Below are 19781 nucleotides of genomic sequence, written 5' to 3' on the forward strand. Positions count from 1 at the left end.
CTGGAAAGACTTATAAGGAGTGGAGAGTGGAAAATACCCAAATTTCCTGAAAATATTCTCTCAGATCATAAAGGGCACTGGGCCCATGTTCACTCCTTCCGTGTTTGCTTTCTGCACATATTCGACTGAATGCATTTCCTGGTAAGAGAATGGTCAATGCTAAGCAAACACCAACAAAAATCAATAGATGGGAAAATTTAAACTCGAGATCATGAATGTTCATGCTAGAAACCTGGCTCTAAAAGTACACTCATCCAACCGGAAGCAGGAACAATACAACGTGACTTGGAATCCAGATATCTTGGAGGCCCCCAAATACCAGAGAGAGAAACAGAAAGAGGGGACTTGCCTCTAAGATCAAGCTAAGAATTTGCTTTCTGAAGCACCTAGCGCATGGGGGTGGGGAGAGGGGAACTGTAAATTAAAGAGAGAGAGAGAGAGATCTGTGGATGGGGGTGAGAGATCTAGAGATCTATGTGACTGATCAAATCTAAGCAACTCAAGCTCCAATTTTAAGCTCTGAATCATTGAGCGCTTACTGATAAGCTGCTCTCACGTGACCTGCAGCCCAAGAATTAGTCACAGAAATTACCTGGTGAACAAAAAAACAAACTGTAACATAAAACAATTCCCCAGGTGCTAGGGGACAGCTGTGAAAGAGGCTCAGGTCCCCAAATACGGAACTCCTTAGGAAGATCTCTCCCAAGTCTCCTGTGGAGACACGGCCGCTGCCCCAGCACGTTTGCCGTCTAGCACAAGCACACACAAACCAGGCCTGGTTTCTCCGCTGCTTGTGTCACACGGCTGTGGAGTCTGGGCCTGGGCTTTGTGCCATCGGCCTTTGGGAGATACCCACAGTGCAGGGGACTAAATCCTCTGACAGTGTCGGGATGTCAAAGTAGCTTCTCTACCATCTTCCTCCTTCCTGCTGACACAGAAGGGGTGGCCTGGGCCTTCTGCAGCTCCCTGGATGCAGGGCTGGCTCCAGGAACCAGCAAGCAGGTGCTTGGGGCGGCCAACTGAGAGGGGCGGCAGGTCTGGGTCTTTGGCGGCGGCTCCTTCGCTCCCTCTTGGAGCAAAGGACCAGCCACCGAATTGCCGCCGAAGACTGAAGCGGTGGTGGTAGAGCAGATTGTGATCGCGGCTTTTTTTTTTTTTTTCCCTTCCTTGGGTGGCAAAAACCCTGGAGCCGGCCCTGCCTGGATGCCATGTTGGCTCCTTTCTCGATGTAACTCAGAGCAGCCTGGGACACCGACAGGGCACAGAGCCGGACTCGGGCGAGGGGAGAGCAAAGGCCACCTTTGCAGCACTCCGTGACTGACCAACTGGGCCATACTGGGCAATAGATGCTAGGGCAAGCGGGAACTGCGGGAGGAGCACGGCGGGGGCTTGGCAGACAGAGCGTACATGGGGTAGGGAGCTGCATGCATGTCTTTAAATATAACAGTAAAAAGCATCTCTGAATCTCCTGCAAATTTACTATTATTCATTCTGATGAGCCCGGAGCTCAGGCTCTGGTTTCATCCCCCTTTGCTCCCATCAGTTATGGGCTCAGCCCGGAGCCCTGGCCTTTGAACGCTCACTTGCTCGTTCTGGTTGGGCCAGGAGGGGAGGAGATGGCAGAGCCAGCAAGGGAGGGCAGAGGAAGGGGGCGGCCAGGGAGAGGAGTGTGATGAGGCCGGGCATGGAGCACTGGCCATGGGAATGTGGAAGGAAGCGAGCAGGGCAGGCGGGCTTGGAAGTGGAGTGGGGCTGAGGCAAGCGCGGGTAGCCTAGGAATGGGGCTCTTGCGGCTGGTTATGGGGGGGCTGTGATGGGCGCAGTGAAGTGGCCATCGAGGGGGGCAGGGCTCTGTCAACGATTGTGGCAAATCTAAACTCTTCTCTCGGGGTGACTGAGGCTGTAACGAACTCCTTCCAGGGGAGCAGGTGCTACTGCCGCAGACCATGGACCCAATTGTCTTCGATGGGTTGGGTGACCAGACGTGCAGCTCCGAGGGGCCTTTTCTTATATCCGCTACCATTACCGCCACTGCCACCCCGGGAAAAAATGTGTCCCGATGTTTCACACTTGCTCTCTGGCCACCCTCGCCATGGGTCCTTGACTGTCCTCTAATTTGCAAGAAACAAGCGGCCCAGGCTTTCAATACATGGCGGCGAGTCCTCGGTTTCTGCATTAAACCCTCATTTCCCCTGACAGTTGCCATTCCCACGCGGAGCCCGTCCTCGTGGCCAGTGTTACAAAGGGGCCCCTCAGTGCACAAAAAGCCACACTCCACTTACAGCACTGCAGGCTGGGATGGTGATGCTGTCTCCAGCTATGTACCAGAGGGGGGAGGGGCACCGGCCAACTAAACAGGATGTAACTAAGAGAGGGGGTGGAGCATAGCTCCAGCCCATAATACTCTTCTGAGTAACCCAGTTAACCCCTGGGTGACCATTTTACTACAATAGGATGGGAGGGGTTGAGACTGGCTGACGGGTTACAAACGGGCCGGGCCGGGCCTGTGCGGATAGGCTTTGAGGAGCCACCGGTCCACCTCTTCCTGGCCCCCAGCCCAGCTGGAGCAGAAGCTGCATCAGACCCTGATGACCAGCTCCTGAACCGATCGCCCATGGGGAAAGAGGGTTTAGTGGTAACTCTAGCTGTCTCCAGAATCTTCTCCCGGCCCCACAGCCCTTGGCTGCTGAGATGGCTCTAACACAACGTTTCTCACCCTTTTTGATACCAGGGACCGGCTTGCTGCCTTCCTAAACTGTGTCAGGGAGATCTCAGGGACGGGTGCTGGTCGTTGGGAAACACTGATCTAACACCTGGAACAGCGAGGAGGGGGAAAATACTGTTATGGGGGGAAATCAAATGGAGAAATTGGCAGATCCTTTCCAGCTGCACCTGCTAAAATTCCCTACACACACACACTGTATGCCACACTATTTGTGTTTAGTAGATACAGTTTACAGCACACATACACAGATATAGGTAACAATGAGTGTGTGTGTGTGTGTGTGTGTGTGTGTGTGTGTGTGTGTGTGTGTGTGTGTGTGTGTGAAGACCTCTCCCAGTTCTCCTGTGGAGACACGGCCCCTTCCCCAGTGTCTACATATATATATCAGAGAGACAAGGTGGGGGAGATAATATCTTGTATTGGACCAACTTCTGTTGGTGAGAGAACTGAGGTCTTGAAGAAGAGCTCTGTGCAAGCTCCACAGCTTGGCTTTCTCACCAACAGGAGTTAGTCCAATAAACCAGTGGCTCTCAACCTTTCCAGACAACTGTACCCCATTCAGGAAGCTGATTTGTGTACCCCAAGTTTCACGTCCTTTAAAAATGACTTACTTACAAAATCAGACATAAAAATAACAACGTGTCACAGCACACCATTACTGAAAACTTGCTGATTTCTCATTTTTACCATATAATTATAAAATAAATCAATTGGAATATATTGTACTTAAATTTCAGTGTCTAGTAAATAGAACAGTATAAACAAGTCATTGTATGAAATTTTAGTTTGGACTGACTTCGCTAGTGCTTTTTATGTAGCCTGTTGTAAAACTAGGCAAATATCTAGTTGAGTTGATGTACCCCTTGGAAGAGCTCTGGGTACCCCCAGGGGCACACATACCCCTCGTTGAGAACCACTGCAAAGATAATACATCACCCATCTTGTCTCCCTAATATCCTGGGACCAATATGGCTACAACAACATTGCACATATATTTATGTGGTATATACACATATGTATAAGATATATAGATATATACATATTTATATCATAGAATCTCAGGGTTGGAAGGGACCTCAGGAGGTCATATAGTCCAACCAGCTGCTTAAAGCAGGACCAATCCCCAGACAGTGTTTTACCCCAGTTCCCTAAATGGCTCCTCACAACCCTGGGTTTAGCAGGCCAATGCTCAAACCACTGAGCTATCCCTCCCCCTATATAGCACATACTGTGTGTGTGTGTGTGTGTGTGTGTGTGTGTGTGTGTGTGTGTGTGTGTGTGTGTGTGTGTGTGTGTGTGTGTGTGTGTGTGTTCAGTGAGGGTTCCATCCCACACATTTCTAGCTCTTACAAGCAAATAAACTCAGGGTCAGAGTTTATATATTTGTGTGTGTGTGTATATATACAGTATGTATAAACACATGCACAAACGTACACACACTTTGTGTGTGTGTGTGTTACAATGTATGCATTATGAATAGGTAAGATATATACTGTATCTTAAACATAAATGTAGATTGCACCATGTCGATATATAACCCTTTACTGCAGTACAGACACCCGCAGAGGCAGACTTTGGGAAAATCAGACACTCTTCCTCCCCCTTTCCTCACCTATATAACTAATGTGCTGAGAGTTGATCCCTCTCCTAGGGACAGAACAATACGGGGTAGATCTACCACTACCGGTAGATCAGGATGTCAGGTCCCTGATGGGGATGTTGTAAACCTCCGAGATTCTCATGTCTAACCTGTCAAATATATTAACGGGGTGTTTGTTTGTTGATTATTTCTAGTGGGGTTTCTTTCGGTTGGTTGCTTGCTTTGTGAAATGCCTCTTCCCCTGATACACCAAGCACTGCTCGGACTCTCCCGCAGGAGGAGGGGAGAGGTGAGGGTGTGTCTGGGGTGGAGGAGGCAGTGGGGGGGGGAATGATCGCTCGTAAAGACCTCGGCGCCTCTTTAGGTACCCACAGTCGCCCCCCTCCCACGCGTGTCTATACACAAATACACCCAGGCACTGAGCTCAACCTCCTCTCTCCCTGGCCTCCCCCTGGCTCCAGCCCAGAAGTATCGAGTCTGCGGGTGCACGGTCCCGCTTCCCCAGCCCGCACCCCCCAAAATAGCTGTTTCTTTAACGACCCGAAATAGCGCGCGGCTCCTTTAACTGCAGACAGGGCGCCCATTGTCCGGGATGCTGGGTCTCACTCCCCATTCATGCCAGAACTGGGCATTTTCACAGCCCTTGCGCGAGGTGGGTGCGCACGGAACACCCGGGACAGCTGTGTCGGGGCGGGGGGCGAAGGCTCTCAAAGTGCCCCAGCCCCATTTCTACGTTTAAGCACATTTTCTTTAAAACCCACCAGGCACCTTCCAACTTCCCTGAGGGCGGATCGTGCTAATGAGTCCACACCACAACGGAGAACCAACAAGAGGGTTTAAACCTGACCAGTTCCTCCCCCAGCGGCTAGGACCAGGCCTCCCTGGCTTGTTTCATGCCCTGTCAGATCGCAGCAACAGCTGACGACACTTCCCTTCTCGGCGATGGGGTAGCGGAGGGAAAACCCCGCCGCTTTGCGGGCCTCCCCGGCTACACATGTAAGGTTGTAGATCCGAGACGCATTTCAAAAGGGCAATATTCAAATCGCGCGCAGCTTTCCTAAGCCAACGCGCAAACGGTTCTTCTGTTTCGTTGGCTCTCCGGGTGCTGTTTGTATAATCTGTGCCTTACCCACACCCTACGGACATAGGGCTAGACGTGGCCATAAATGCAGCCGCGTGTTGCTATGTCGAGAACTATACAGATATGAATACGCACACACCAAAATACACCCGGTGTGTCTGCACGCTCAGCAGAACCCAGTCGTGTTCTAGGTACAGAAACACACACTATGCATTCATGCCAGTAACGACTCTTTTCCGGAAGCGTATTTCCTAGGTTGCATCTAATGTAACCCACCTTCCCCCGCGGTGTATCGCACATGTTCTTGTAAAGAGTGCCGCGTAAAAGCGCTCTGGTCAAACCAAAGCAAAAACCCGCCTCTGTTAGCCTGATTTTTTCTTCTTTTCTTTCTTTATTACTGGCTTGAGGTGCACTCAGAGAGAAAACAAAGAGACCTGTTTTCCAACACACATTTCTTCTGCCAAGCCCCAAGCCAAGCACCTTCCTAGACCGGGGGGAACCGTTTCTTTCTCGAAGCGCGGCTACATTCGCGCTGCTCTCTGACCCTTCTGACATCAATCACACGCCGCTTTGGTGCGGTTTAGGAACCGGGACAAAACGGATTCGCTCCGGCCGCTTTGTAGGGGCCGGCGGAGTGCTGCTAGCTGGGGGCTCTACATTCAGACCTGGACACGTTTGAGAGCGATTCTTTCCCCATTTTCCTTCGGGTTAGCAGCAAAACCAGCCCCATGCATGAACCGCTTCCGACGAACAACCTGGCGTCCCTAGTTCTTTACTTGCTGGGGTTTTTTAATGAAAACTGCGAGGACTGAACATTGCAATTTTTAAAAGAAGAAATGGAGAGACTCCTGTGGGGATTGAGAATTTTTTTAAAGGGAAAAAAAAATACGATCTGACGTTTTCCTATCTGTGAGCAGCGATGCACTGTAGCTTGTTTGTAAGACAACCTGTCAGTCCCCTCAAGTCATCGCGGTGTGCTGTTGACAGCCTATCCCCCCGAAAAGTGGCTCTGTGGCTTGGGCGGTGTGTGTGTGTGGGGGGGGGAATCCGCTGTTGTTAAACAAACTGATCTCCGATCAATTACATTTTAAAATCCAAACGGGAAGGAAGCTCAAACATGTGGAACATTTCCTGCCCAGGACACTGTGGGAAATACCCAGAGCCAAGCTATGGACCATGCATATTTCATGCGGCTGCGGATCTTCGGAGCAGGGATCCGTCTCGGATTCCCCTTCGCCGTTCTATTTTCAAAGCAAAAATCCCGGTGATCTGAAAAATTCAGACAATGCGCCCTTGTCTTTGTTCAAACGGTCTCACGCCACGGGGTGTTAAACGGGATTTCCCCATTCCGCAACGCTCCTGAGATAACCACAGAAAACTTGTTCAAACAAGATTCTTTCCGATGAGTTGCCGTGTCTTTTGTCAAGGAAATTAATATTCATTTTAAATAATGGGTGGAATAAAGTCACGGGGTTTGGTTTGGTTTTTTTGGGGGGGGTTTTTTGGTTTGTTTGTTTTTATTTTGGGTTTTTTTCGGGGGGAGGGGTTAGGTGCATTAAAATAAATTCAAATCCTTCCAAAGGACAACATGTAAAAGCCACACGATTCACTCCGCCCCCTTTACCCCCTTCAACCCCAAGTTACACGTCAAGTTATTCCTGGCCTGAGAAAAATCTCGACTCCACCACTAAATAAAAAAGGAGCGGTTCCAGGAGCAATGGCCCATCCCATGCTACTCATGCCACCACTGCGATAAATACAGAGCCTCTTAAAGCCAGCCCCTCGCCAATTGCCCAGGGCAGCTCCCAGGGAATGCATTTGTCTCTGCCCATGTATGTGCCCAGTGCTGGATTGTTACGGGACACGGTGCGTTTCTCATCAAATGTTTGCGGGATTTTAATTTTTTTTTTAACCTGGCCATATTGATTGTCTGATCAGCTGCTGCTCTGGCTCGGCGGTGGTTGGTCTCTTTTCCTTTTGGGAAGAAATACCGGGCGGGCAAAAAGAGGGAGGACGATATGGAAGGGCTGCGGGGGGGGGGGGGGGCGCAATATATTAAATATTATGCAGCTATTTGCCTACTTTATGCTTCTGCCACCATTTTGTTCCCGCCGTGGGGAAGGCTGCAAAATGGTGGAGCCCTGCCCAGCCCGAACATCTTACAGAGGAAGGCCCAGGCTCGCCACCGGAGTGGGGGCCAGGCACCCAGGGGTCCTCCGGGAGAGCAGGGTTTGGCTGCGGTGGCTTTCCCCTCGCTCTGGAAGAGGGAGGCCCCAGCCTGAGTCCCCTCTGGTGCAAAACGACCCTCGCAAGCTGCTTCCCCAGCCTAAACCCCACGCGTGGCGGGACCCGGCCTGCCGGGCACGCGGCCCAGTGGGTCCCGGGCACCTTGGCGAGCCCAGGGCCCCTGGTTGTGGCTTAGCGCTGGGGTGTCAATCAAGGCCAGGGAGGGAGATCGAGACACTTGCTGACCTCATGCTGACCCCAGCTTCTCCCCGGCGGGTTCGAACACCAGCTTCCGAGCCCGGCCCGGCCCCCGCGTACCGCCCGGGCTGCGGGGCCGCGTTCCCCGCCCCTCGCCCTGCCCCGCCGCCGCGGAACCCAGCTCGGCTCGCTCCGCGTCCGGCTTATCCCGCTGCTAGGAGCGCCCAGGCCGACGGCCCCTTCCCCTGCCCTGCAGCTGCCGGGGGGCCGGCCCCTATTCCAAGGAGGGTAAGAGATACAGGGCCCCGCTCGCCCTACCGCCATTCGCCCCCTTGGACTCTGCTGCCCCCGTCACCCAGGGACCCCTCCCCAATCACTCCCGAGTCCCCCCCGCGCAGGAGGAATAGGGGGGGATAACTAACCACCCTCCCTGCCTTCCCTAACAATCTGGAAGGGCTGCCTAGATGTTCACGTGTTAAACCTGAAACCCCCTCCCCCGAGGTGTTACTGATCCCCGGTTTGGGCACGGGGAAACTGAGGCACGGGATGGCAGACACCTCATGGTTTCATAATGACAGCAAAGGGATCCGGGCTAGAACCTAGGAGCCCGGACCCCTAACCCAACTCCCTCTCCGTGCAGAGCTAGAGAGAGAACCCGGGAGTCCCGCGTGGGGCCGCCTACAGCCAGGTACCAAAGCAGTGACAGCGTAAAGGGCTTTAGGAAGTGGGGCAGCAGCCTTCCCCCAAAGACAGCGAATATCTCTGCCCCCGCCCCAATAGCGAATAGTTGGGGGGAAACAGGGAAGGGCAGGACCGGGGTGCCGCCCCCTCTTGCTCACCGCCTCCAGCCGCTTACATAGAAAGATTCCGAGTCACTATGTTACCCGGTGAAGTTACACAACTGTTGCTAGAGAATGTGTGTGTATATATAGCCACAGAGTGCCGTGTGTGCCTGTCATGCCCGTACACACCAACAGAAACAGAATTCTCCAACTCTAGGGCAGATCTAGATCTGGGTCACATATGGACACACACACCTCATCTGTGTGTACACACACGTCAGTTTCTGTGTATACACACACTAAATCAACCCATGGCAACATGTGGCTAAATATATGCAGTGGCTTTGCATACACGCACTACACACACATTGATGGCGGTGTATATTTTGCTTCTGTGTGCATATTCACTGGTTGCATACACGTTTGGTTGATAAATACGTTAGTTTTGTATAAATGCACCGCGTACACATATAGCAATGTGGGGGAGGGGGATGTATATTTTGTTTCTGTGTCTACATGCACTATATGGCCATTTAGCAAGGTATATTTTGCGTCCGGGTACACATTTAGAAATATATCGCGATCTATAGCTTGCTTTTAGTGTATCTATAAATTACAGACACCGTTGGCAATACGTGTTTATGTCGTTTCTTTGTATCCATGCACGACCATAAACATTTAGCAATACATGGCGATATATACTTCGCTTTTTTGTATAGATACACTAAATACACATTGGGCAATATATGGCTATATATATATTTCGTTTCTGTGGATACATGCGCTCCATACACATCCAGAAATAACTGGTTTCGGTGTGTACACGCACTACATACACGTTTGGCAATACATGCAGGCTTGTCAGAATCCGAACTGAATGTTGTGATCGTTATCACAGATAATATCGAGGTTTATTTTCAAGCATTTTTTTATTTGTGTCCTTTTAAATGCTCACAGTTGCGGGGGAAATTATGGGAGCGGTCAGACAATAATGATTTAATGACCAGGAATGTTGAGATTCAGATAGTGAAAGATTTATAACCATTAAACCACAAATTGTCAGGATCACCGGCCAACATGCAAAGTAAATATGTTTAACTGAAAATCGAATAAGTTCTCAAGCGGCATTTGTCTCACTTTGCCTAGCTGTAATGTATTAGTATTATTGTTGATGGAATTATTTTTCCTTTGGTTTGAATGTCTGCGGTGAAAATTGGACTTTTACTGACATTTGCTGACAAAAATTCATCCTTCCAAGCCTAATATATGGTGATCTATCTATCTATCTATCTATCTATCTAGCTATCTAGCTATCTATCTATCTATCTATCCCCATACACCCCCTCTATCTATCTATCTATCTATCTATCTATCTATCTATCTATCTATCCCCATACACCCCCTCTATCTATCTATCTATCTACACAGAGAGAGAGAGTTTCTCTGTATAAATACACATACAGCAATATATGGTGACAGATCTATATATTCATACCCACATCTCTTCATATACACACACGTATTTTTATACTTTACTGCCTATATTATATACACACGCACAAACACTATATACCCACAAACATACACGCCCATATTTACAAACATATCCATGTGCATCTGCTATATATATATATCACCAATAGCCACACACGTACATGACTCGCAGATATTTGTACGTCTGTGTGTTTATCCGTGTGTAGATAGATCGGTTAGAAGTGTTACAGTCTGGGCACATGCTGTTTTTGCATAGATACACGGTCAATATAGAGGTACAGATAATCCCAAACTGAGGTTCAACCGGAGATACGTATAAATAAAGTCCCACACGCCTCAATCTAAAGCTGCAAACCCCCCAACTTTTCGGCATGTCGGTAGCCGTTTGGGCACCATTCTTAGCAATTTTTTTTATCTGAATAATTTCACGCAAATGACCTGATCTAAAAGGAAAATGTGTTACAAGCGGATCTGGCCGAACTGTGCAGTGTCTCCGCAGAACAGATGCTATTGTCAAATGGGGTCTTTGCTTTGATGTCACCCCCACAAGGTGCAATCCAAAGCCGAGAGAGGAATTAGAAACGTCTGAGGCCTTTTCTAACATGACTCGCAATCGTTTTGGGTACGGACAAATATCTGAATCTCTCTTCTACTTTCCCGGTCTGCTCTGGCTGAAGGGGAAAATGTGGCCGCTTCACCCGGATCTATCTAGCGACCTAGCTATCTAACTCGTCAACAAACAAACACAACAAATAGGTTAGCGTGATTTCCTTTTTTAAAATAGATTCCTCTATAAAAGTCCCTATATTTCCGAAGGGAATTTTAAAATGCAAGACGATGCCGTTCTTGGAACCCGTTTAGTTACAAAACCAAAAATAAAAAAAATCTTGGAGGGGAAATAAAGAAATCCCAGAGGAAGGGAGCTGGGTTGGAATATTTCTGAATGTATAACGGGAAAGAAGAGGACGGCTGTTTCGAATTTCTTGTCTGCCCAGAATTTTTCTTTCCTCCACTGCAATGCTCCTGTTAACCCTGCTGCCATATTCATTTGAAAAACAGGCAAACCAAAAAACCGAGGCTTTCAAAAATAACTCTGGTTGCAGCGGGGGGTTTCCCTCCCTAACCGGCCACGCTGTTTTCGAGCCATTCCGCGATTGTTATTTTGAATAAACCGTCACACACAGAGAGACGGAATAAAACATCTGTGGTGGCTCCACACTCAGCTTTTACAGCCCTCGCCCTCCTCTCCCACCCAGAAAGCGCCGGGGTCTCAGGGCAGGGCCCTGGCTTGCGGGTTTCTCCGCTCGAACCCCTCAGTGCCGAGAGGCGCCGGTTAAACACACGGCTGAAAGGATCGCGGGGATGGAGTTGTGTCTTTAGTTATTTATTTATTTCCGCGGAGCAAGTGCTATTAAAAAAACCCCTCTTTAACTCGATGATGCTTCCATGACGCTTTTTTCCTGCGCCAAAGGTTTAAAACCCAAAGCCGCCCCGTGGGATCCTCCCCCTCCCCTGTGTGTGTTTATTTCGGGGAGAGGGGTCCCCTGCCCCCCACCAGCGCTGAATGCATCACAGAGACCGACCGTTTAAACGAGAAGAAGATAAAAACGAGGGGCGGGGGGCAGAAAGGCTCGGGGTGTCTGTGTCACCCCCCATCCCTTTTCCGCACCCCCCCCCCAGCACAGCCCTCTCCGGAACACACGCACCCAGTCTCCCAAATCTCTCAGTGAAGCCCTACGGGAGCTGGAGGGAGGAAGGGGGATGCCGGGCGGCGCAGGGGAAGGGGCAGCTGACAAGCAGGGACCCCCCGACCCCAGTCACCACCACCCCTTTTGCGTTGGTCCTTCGTGGGCAGGGGAGGCGACTGGAAAGGGACCGGGAGGGGCGCAGCCTCGCTTGCTCGGGCCCAGTTCGCCTGACCTGTACCAAAGCCACACGCCGCTTCCCCCTTCCGGGCCGCCTTCGGCCTGGGGGGGGGGGGGGGGCTGGGGGGGGGGGGGGGGGCGGACAGGTCGCGGGGCGGGGACGAGCGGGGTGGGGGGTTATTATGGGGGGGGGTATTATTGTTGAGGGGGGGAGATGGGGATCGGAGCTGTTCAGGGGGAAGGGAGCGGGGCTCGAGGCGCTTTATATGGGGCGGAGGTGCACCTTGCATTGCCGGGGAGGGCTGGGGGGGGGGATAGGAGGCTGGGGTGGGATGGGGGGTACCGGGGATGGGTGTAGAGGGGGTAGGATGGAGTGTAGGGGATGGGGGAGTGCAGGGGTGGGATGGGGTGCAGGAAGTGGGGTATACGGGATGGGATACAGGGAATGGGGAGTGCAGGGGTGTGATGAGGTGCAGGGGGCGGGAATGGAAGTGGTATAGGAGTTGGAAATACAGGGGGCGAGATGGAGTTGCAGGGGATGGGGTACAGGGGATGGGATGGGGTACAGGGGATGAGATGGGTTGCAGTGTATGGGGTGGGGTGCAGGGGATGGGTTGGGGTTACAGGGGTGGGTTGCAGGGGATGGGGTGGGGTTGCAGGGGTGTAATGAGGTGCAGGGGATAGGTTGCAGTGTATGGGGTGGGGTGCAGGGGATGGGATGAGGTTGCAGGGAATGGGATACAGGGGATGGGATAGGGTGCAGGGGATGGGGTGGGGTGCAGGGGATGAGATAGGTTGCAGTGTATGGGGTGGCGTGCAGGGGTTGGGATGGGGTTGCAGGGAATGGGCTACAGGGGATGGGGTACAGGGGATGGGATGGGAGTGCAGGGGATGGGATGGGGTTGCGGGGGATGGGGTGCAGGGGATGCGCCCTAAGGATCGGCTGGGGGCCGGGGCCGCGCTCCCCCCTTACCTCGCACCAGGATCCGGCGGCAGTAATCCGCTTCTCCTCCCCCGGACGGGCTGTCGCTCTCCGGGACGCACTCCTGGGACGAGCCGGGGCTGGCCGCCGAGGTCCCCGGGACGTCCTTGAGTCCGAGTCCGCCGCCGCCTCCCCGCAGCGCGGTCTCCAGCTCCCCCCGGGGGCCGCTCTTCCCCCGGGCTCGCTCCGGCGCGCCCGGCTCCCCCAGCAGCAGGGAGCTTCTGCCGGCCTGGGCCCCGCCATCGCTCATGCCTGTGGCCGCCGCGGAGGGATCAAACATCAAGAGACAGAGAGCGAGGCGCGGGGGGCAGCTGTCTTCCTGCCCCCCAGACCAGTCGGGGATCAGCGCCCTGGCGCCGGCCGGCGGCAGCCCCGGGGTGCAGCTAAGGAGCCCTCCCCCAGGGCGAGCACCATGGTCGGGAAGACCCAGCGAGGCCCCCCCCCCCCCCCTTCCCGGTTCCCTCCTGGCTCTCTCTCGCCCTACTCACGGAGCCTTTCCCCCCCGGGCTGCGGGGCAGGCTCGGTCCATTTAAACAGCCCCTTCCCCGGCCCCCCTTCTGCTCCCCCCCTCCAGGGGAAAAAAAAACCCAAACCAAATGTCAATGGAGGAGTCAAGAAATGCCGGTGCCCGCCGGGCGCCTGGGGCAGAGGCGGGTGGGGGAGAAAAGAGTTAAAAACTTTGACAGTCCTGGTCCCTTCTCACGTACCCCCTCCCCCCCCCCAGCACCCCTCTTCCTGGCAAACTTCAACAGCAGAGCCTGCCTCCTGCGCGGACCTCTCCTTCCGTGTCTCCTTCTCCCGTGTCTCTCTCTGATGAGCAAAAACCCGAGGAGCGAGCCAGTGTCTGGCCAAGCCCTGCCTTCACAGCTCTGCCAGCCGGGCGGCTCCGCCGTTCGCAGCTGATTCGCGTGCCCAGAGATCGATCCTGCCTTGGGAATGGGGGGTGGGATTGGGAAAGGGGAGGGAGTGAGGGAAGGGGGGTTAATTAAAATAGTCCGGGCTATTTTTCAGACGCCCCCTCCTTTTCTCCATCTCTCATCCCCCGGCCGATGCAGACAAGAAGAACCGATCATCAGCGTTAATCGAAGGAACAGGGAAGTCCTCTGCTCGCCGCAGCCTGATGGGGCCGGCCCGCTGTCCGCGGGGCAGTAGGAGAGTGAGCCGGGCGAGGGATGGGAGTAAAGAAGCAGTTTGAAATTGACTGCTTGCCACACACGTAATTTCCTGCCGCAGCCTCCCTGGCTATTGATTGGCAAACAAAGAGTCGCTGTGCTTTGCCCCCCTCGGCAGGCGAACCCCCTTCGGCTCCTTTCCGAGGGAGCTGGGCAGGGCCTGGCTATAAAAGGGCGCCCGGGGCATTTTCAAGGTGTAATTTGGGGAGGAAGAGCAACAAAAGGCCACGGGCTGGTCAGTTACTTAACCGGGTCCTTCCCGGGCCCCTAGCCCTGGTTGCAGACAGGCGCTCAGTCCCGGGGGAGGCGGACAGAGCCTTGGCGAGCCTGGGGTCCCAGATTCCCGAGCGATCAGCTTTTCCAACCGCTGAGCGGCAAACAAACTAACACATACACTGGTGTGGGCGGATGCTTGGTGTGGGCTGCGTTGGAAAACAGACCCAGCGCTTTAGTTTTATAAGCACTTTGTTTAAAAAAAGGTATGTGATCGGGGTATTCTTTTTTGTTGGTTTGTTGGATTGGATTTTGCAGATAGACTATTATAGAATTGCCCTTCTCTCCCTCCCCCCTCCCCCGGACAGAGTACCCTCTCCCCCCGTCGCTGATCCAAGCGATTGCCCCTCTCGTAAGGGGAGTATTTTGGGTAAATGTTTGTGATTGAGCCCGGCTCGTGCGGACACGCCAGAGTGATTCCTGGAGTTGTCAATTCCCCTCCTCAGATCTGGTCCCCGAGTGCTACAGAAAACCCCGGCTCTGGGTAGGGCCACGTTCTCCTCTCCTTAGAGTTCATTTCTCCATTTTGGGGGGCTCCCGATGCCTTTATTATTGAACGCAGATGTGGGGGCGATTAGCCTCCGGAGCCCGGGAGTTAGAAAAACACAGGGAAGGTTTTTTTATTTGCAATCACAGATGTTCATTTGCCGAGACACAATGGCTTTCTGCCACTGCTCCTGTTGGAAGTTCGACCCTCAGTCTATCCCTGGGTCACCCCTGTTTATACACCAGCGAGTTCTTCACAATGCTGGGGGCGGAATGGCCGAAAGGGACGGTATATCGCAGCCCATCTGAGATTTTAGTTCATCAAGGCGCTAAGAGTTTCCCAGCTTGCCTTCATTTTCTGTATAGTCCCACCGACTTCTCAGAAATATTCCAGCAACTCGTATAAACGACCAAGTGAAATTGCCCACCAGACCTTGAATAGTTCTGATCGGGTGCCTGAATGATTCTTGTCACCCGGCGATCATTTTGAAACTTTGCTATAACGTACTTTTGATGGTTCCAAAATGTTCATCAATTCAATCAACTTGGGTTGCACAGCGCGCTCGTCCTAAAGTTTATATAGACCACAGAAAAAAGAACGTCGAAATGATCTCAGACAATGCCCAGGTTTTATTCGAAACAAAATCCAATACCCAAGATGCATCTTCTATTATAAATTCTACACCATCCAGCACATTTCTGCAGCTCGACGCAAAACAGATCAGTTCCCAAATACTGACCATACAACTTCCCCTACACTGCCTATTTCCCCCCTTTGAGGTCAGGTTAGATTGGTGCAAATCTGGAATAATCTCGTTGATTTACACCGCTATAACTGATCGCAGAATCGGTTTTATTACTGGGTTTCTAGGTGTTTCTTTCAATTGTTTGTTACAGCCATTTCAGAGTCTTAGTAAAAATAAAGGCGTGGACATTGCACACGATTTTGATGGAGTTATTTTGTAAAGAGCTGTGTTTATTGGCATTTTAAGATCATGCAAAATACACTGGAAATTCAGAAGCATTTTTTTCTTTTAACTCACCCTCTTGGGGGGTTTTTTTCTTCCTTTTTCTTTCTCTACATAATCAAGTAAACTTTAAATAAAAGACGCTGAACGGCCCAATTTAATTTGGGAAAGCCTCAACATCGAAGTGATTTCGGTTACAATTCCTCAGGATAAAAGAAACAAACCCGCTTTTAATCCAATTGGCAACTGATGACAGCTCTTCTCTCGCCATCCCCAAGCTAGGAAACTTTGGGAGGTTTACAATGAAATTAACACCGCCTGTCTTTGAAACTTTACAGACGGCGTCTTTTGCTTAACTGGTGTCAGAACTTGCCACGCAAAAGAATAACTTGGTTGATTTGCTCCCAATACTTCTGTTAGTCTCAAAGGTGCCACAGGACCCTCTGTTGCTTTTTACAGATTAAGACTAACACGGCTACCCCTCTGATACTGGTTGATTTGGCTATTTTTTGTGTGAGAGGGCGGTGTGTATGATGGGGTGGACATGGATTTGACTGGAATACAGATAGAGATAGAATTTAAATCCGAGCTGTATCATTTCCCGCGTTAAATCCCGGGATAGATTTCTTGTGGGAATCACCCGGATAAATAAGATCCTCTGATCTTAGATAGATAGATAGATAGATCCCTATACGGATTCTGTGCGTGGGAAGATGAGGCCTTAACATGTGAGAACTAGGGAGTCTGGTCAGTTTTCCACTTTGGGTAAACTACTGCAGGATCGGGCCCCGGATGGTGCACATTTATTGAAAAAATAAGCGGTGTTCCCCGACTCCCCCCCGCCTCAGAAAAGAACCATCTACCGACACTGGAAGACCGGGCTGGGAGCGTGGAGCTGGTCGAACTAGTTCCGCTCCCGGCTCCTACCCGAGTCCCTTCGGAGCGCGTCCCTCCTGAATCCGTACTGCGGTCCGTCTACACAGCCCGCCCGCCCCAGGGACTGGCCGCAGAATAAAGTGAAGGGGGGGGGGGCTGGTTTCTTTCAGATCAGAACAGAACGACAGCAACAAATAATTGGTAACAACCCCCCCCCCTTCTGTATATGAGTCTCTGTCCACAGATAGTCGCTCGACTGGGAACCAGTCAGGTTTCTGATGGAGCAGTGGTTCCCAAACGGGGGTTCGAGAAATGTTACAGGGGGGGTCTCTGGGGAAAAAATTCCCTAATGGCGGACAGAGCTGTTCCTAGGGGCTCCTGGCAGCTCGGCCTGGAGCCCCTGGACTTCCACGAGCTAAGCAGATCAACTCAAGCATCTCTGCCACACTGAGGAGATTTAAACTTCAAGACTCCTTATAAGAAAGGGAGGTGGATATTTTTTGCTGTTTTTAAAATGAAATAGGCAGCTAGTCTTGTTGTTAAAAGTATTATGAAGAACAAGTTTAAGCTTTGTTGTAACGTGTGTTGTTTGCCTGGACTGCTCAAGACCTGAATGCTTCTGTAGGAGGAACTCTTGAGTTGGCTTCTTAAATACCTTCCTGCTGGTTCACATCTGATACGCCTTGATGAAACATAGGAGCCTTGTCTTATAACAGGCTTATTCAAAGTGATACAAGCTACGAAAGTGAGATCTTGGAAGAGTGGTGCCGTTTTCATAATGTAATAAAAATACTGGAATTATAAATAATAATTAATAATAAATAGTGTGTAATAAGCATATCATAAAAACAAATATAATATTTCCAAGAGCAGGGCTTTTATCATTTATACTCAGGTAAAGGCGAAAATCCCTGGAAACATTCATTTTTAGGAGAGGGTTCGGGAAACTTGACATTTCAGTGAAAGGGGTTCACAAGTTGTTAAAGTTTGGGAACCACTGAAGGAAAGCACCCCCTGGGATCTGTATTTAATGATCTGACAAATTCCTTACACCCCCACCCACCCCATTTCTGATCATTTTCATCTCATAATGTGCCAAGGCCAGGAGTGAATTTGTAATCGATCAAAGTCTTGAACCCTGGTGAGATGTACAAACCCAGAGATCATGCCTAAACTATCCATCGTTTATTTTTTTAAAAAAGCAAGGTGAAAATAGATTAAATTAAACTTTTTTGGGGGGTGGTAATGATTTAAAAATAACAGGAAGCAAGAAATGTCTGAGGGTAACTTGGAATTAATCTTGTCAACATCCGCGATGCTGCGGTGAAGATACATAAACATGTTGCATCTCCTTTGCAGACACGAGTTCTTGCAGCTCAGAACAGGCACCCGCAGAAATCAAAGGAGCAGAGAATGATCTTTCACACACACACACACACACACACACACACACACACACACACACACACACACACACGAGAGACTGGGCTAGTCCTGGGATGATTCTCACTGATCTGAGAAAGTGGCTTTAGAGCGTGTGTTCCTTAACGGGACAGGTAAGTGGGGAAATCAAACTCAGTTTCCAGTGACGCTCACCTCTATTCCCTACGCCCCTGAGTTTGGGCCTGGCGATTGCCCGGCGAGCTGGCCTTGGCTCTGCCATTCATCGAGCCTGGCTTCCCCAATCTCTGTTTTATTTCTACGGACCTAAACGGGTTAGGAGCTAGAACGTGGTGCATCTTAAAGGGGGAGAAACACCGATTTTATTCTGATTTTTAAGTCTGGGAACTTTGAAGAAGGTCTCGAGAAATCCCATGAGAACATTGAAAAGGTCCCTGGGTCGAGCTGCGGTGAAGGTCCGGAGGAGGAAGGGACCGCCAGCCCAGGGCGGTGCAAAGAGAAATGAGACCCGGAGAAGTTTCAAATGAAGAGGTGCATCCCGGAACTCGGTCTGCTTGACGGAGTTTATGAACTCCCAGGTGCGGAGCAGGCATGCGGGTGTGTCAACAAAATAAAACAACGACTGAAGATTAGACCCTGAAATCAGCTCGGAGGGGGGAGAAAGGCGATGTACCTGAAAGGCCACCTGCGATTTCTAGGAGTGACCACTTTCCCATCTGCTCTTTGCAACTTTCTGAAGGTGTCTCCGCCACCAGAGGTTTCTCGTGGCTCGACCTACAAGCCGATTCGTTTCTATGCCTGTCATTTAAAAATGCTGCATGATGGTGGGGAATAAAGATCAGAATCATAATCTGGAGAGACTGAAATAAAAAATATTTTAAATATTTCATTACATTAATTCAAATAAATTCTTGGATCAATCCAATATTAGGAGATTTGGAGGAAGCGGGGAGGGAATTGAGTTGAAATGGGGGAGGCGGTTTCGAAATTATACCTCGCCGGCCCTCCCACCAAATCCTGGAAACTTCTGACCCCACTGAGGGGCGGGGGGGATGTGCCCCTTAAACAGAGACCGTTCCCTCAGGGTCCGAGCGAGACATTGATTGCTCAGCGAAAGGAAGGCCTGGGTGTGCAATCTATTAATTCATTATCATTATTATTACTCAGATACAAATGCAGGGCCCGATCCCTGCCCTCTTTACTCAGGCAAAAGTCCAATTGAGTGAGGAAGGAAGGATTGTCCCCCCCTACACCCCACCTTTCTGATCAACACTAAACTGTCAACAATGTCACCAGTGTGATACTTAATGCACCTAAACTTTTCACTTCTCTGGTGAGTGTGTGTGTGTTGGGGGAAGGGTTGTGTGTGTGTGTTGGGGGGGTTGTGTGTGTGTGTTGGGGGAGGGTTGTGTGCGTATGGGGGGAGGCTTGTGTGTGTGTTGGGGGAGGGTTGTGTGTGTGTGTTGGGGGCAGGTTGTGTGTGTGTTGGGGGTTGTGTGTGTGTTGGGGAGGGTTGTTTGTGTTGGGAGAGGTTGTGTGTGTGTGGGGAGGGTTGTGTGTGTTGGGAGAGGTTGTGTGTGTGTGTTGGGGAGGGTTGTTTGTGTGTTGGGAGAGGTTGTGTGTGTGTTGGGGAGAGGTTGTGTGTGTGTGTT

General features: G+C 51.1%; 1 protein-coding gene across 1 annotated transcript in view; it reads right to left on the reverse strand.

The window, feature by feature from the left end:
• The window catches only part of VAX2 (ventral anterior homeobox 2), a 54180-nt gene extending 40813 nt beyond the window's left edge, over positions 1-13367 (reverse strand). Inside the window, exon 1 of the mRNA XM_034772168.1 lies at positions 12945-13367. Coding sequence (XP_034628059.1) covers positions 12945-13233 — 289 coding nt within the window. The 5' untranslated portion in view covers positions 13234-13367. The remainder of the gene's footprint in view (positions 1-12944) is intronic.
• Positions 13368-19781: the final 6414 nt, after the last annotated feature.

Source organism: Trachemys scripta, chromosome 5, assembly GCF_013100865.1.
Source record: "Trachemys scripta elegans isolate TJP31775 chromosome 5, CAS_Tse_1.0, whole genome shotgun sequence".
Classification (NCBI taxonomy): Eukaryota; Metazoa; Chordata; order Testudines; family Emydidae; genus Trachemys; species Trachemys scripta.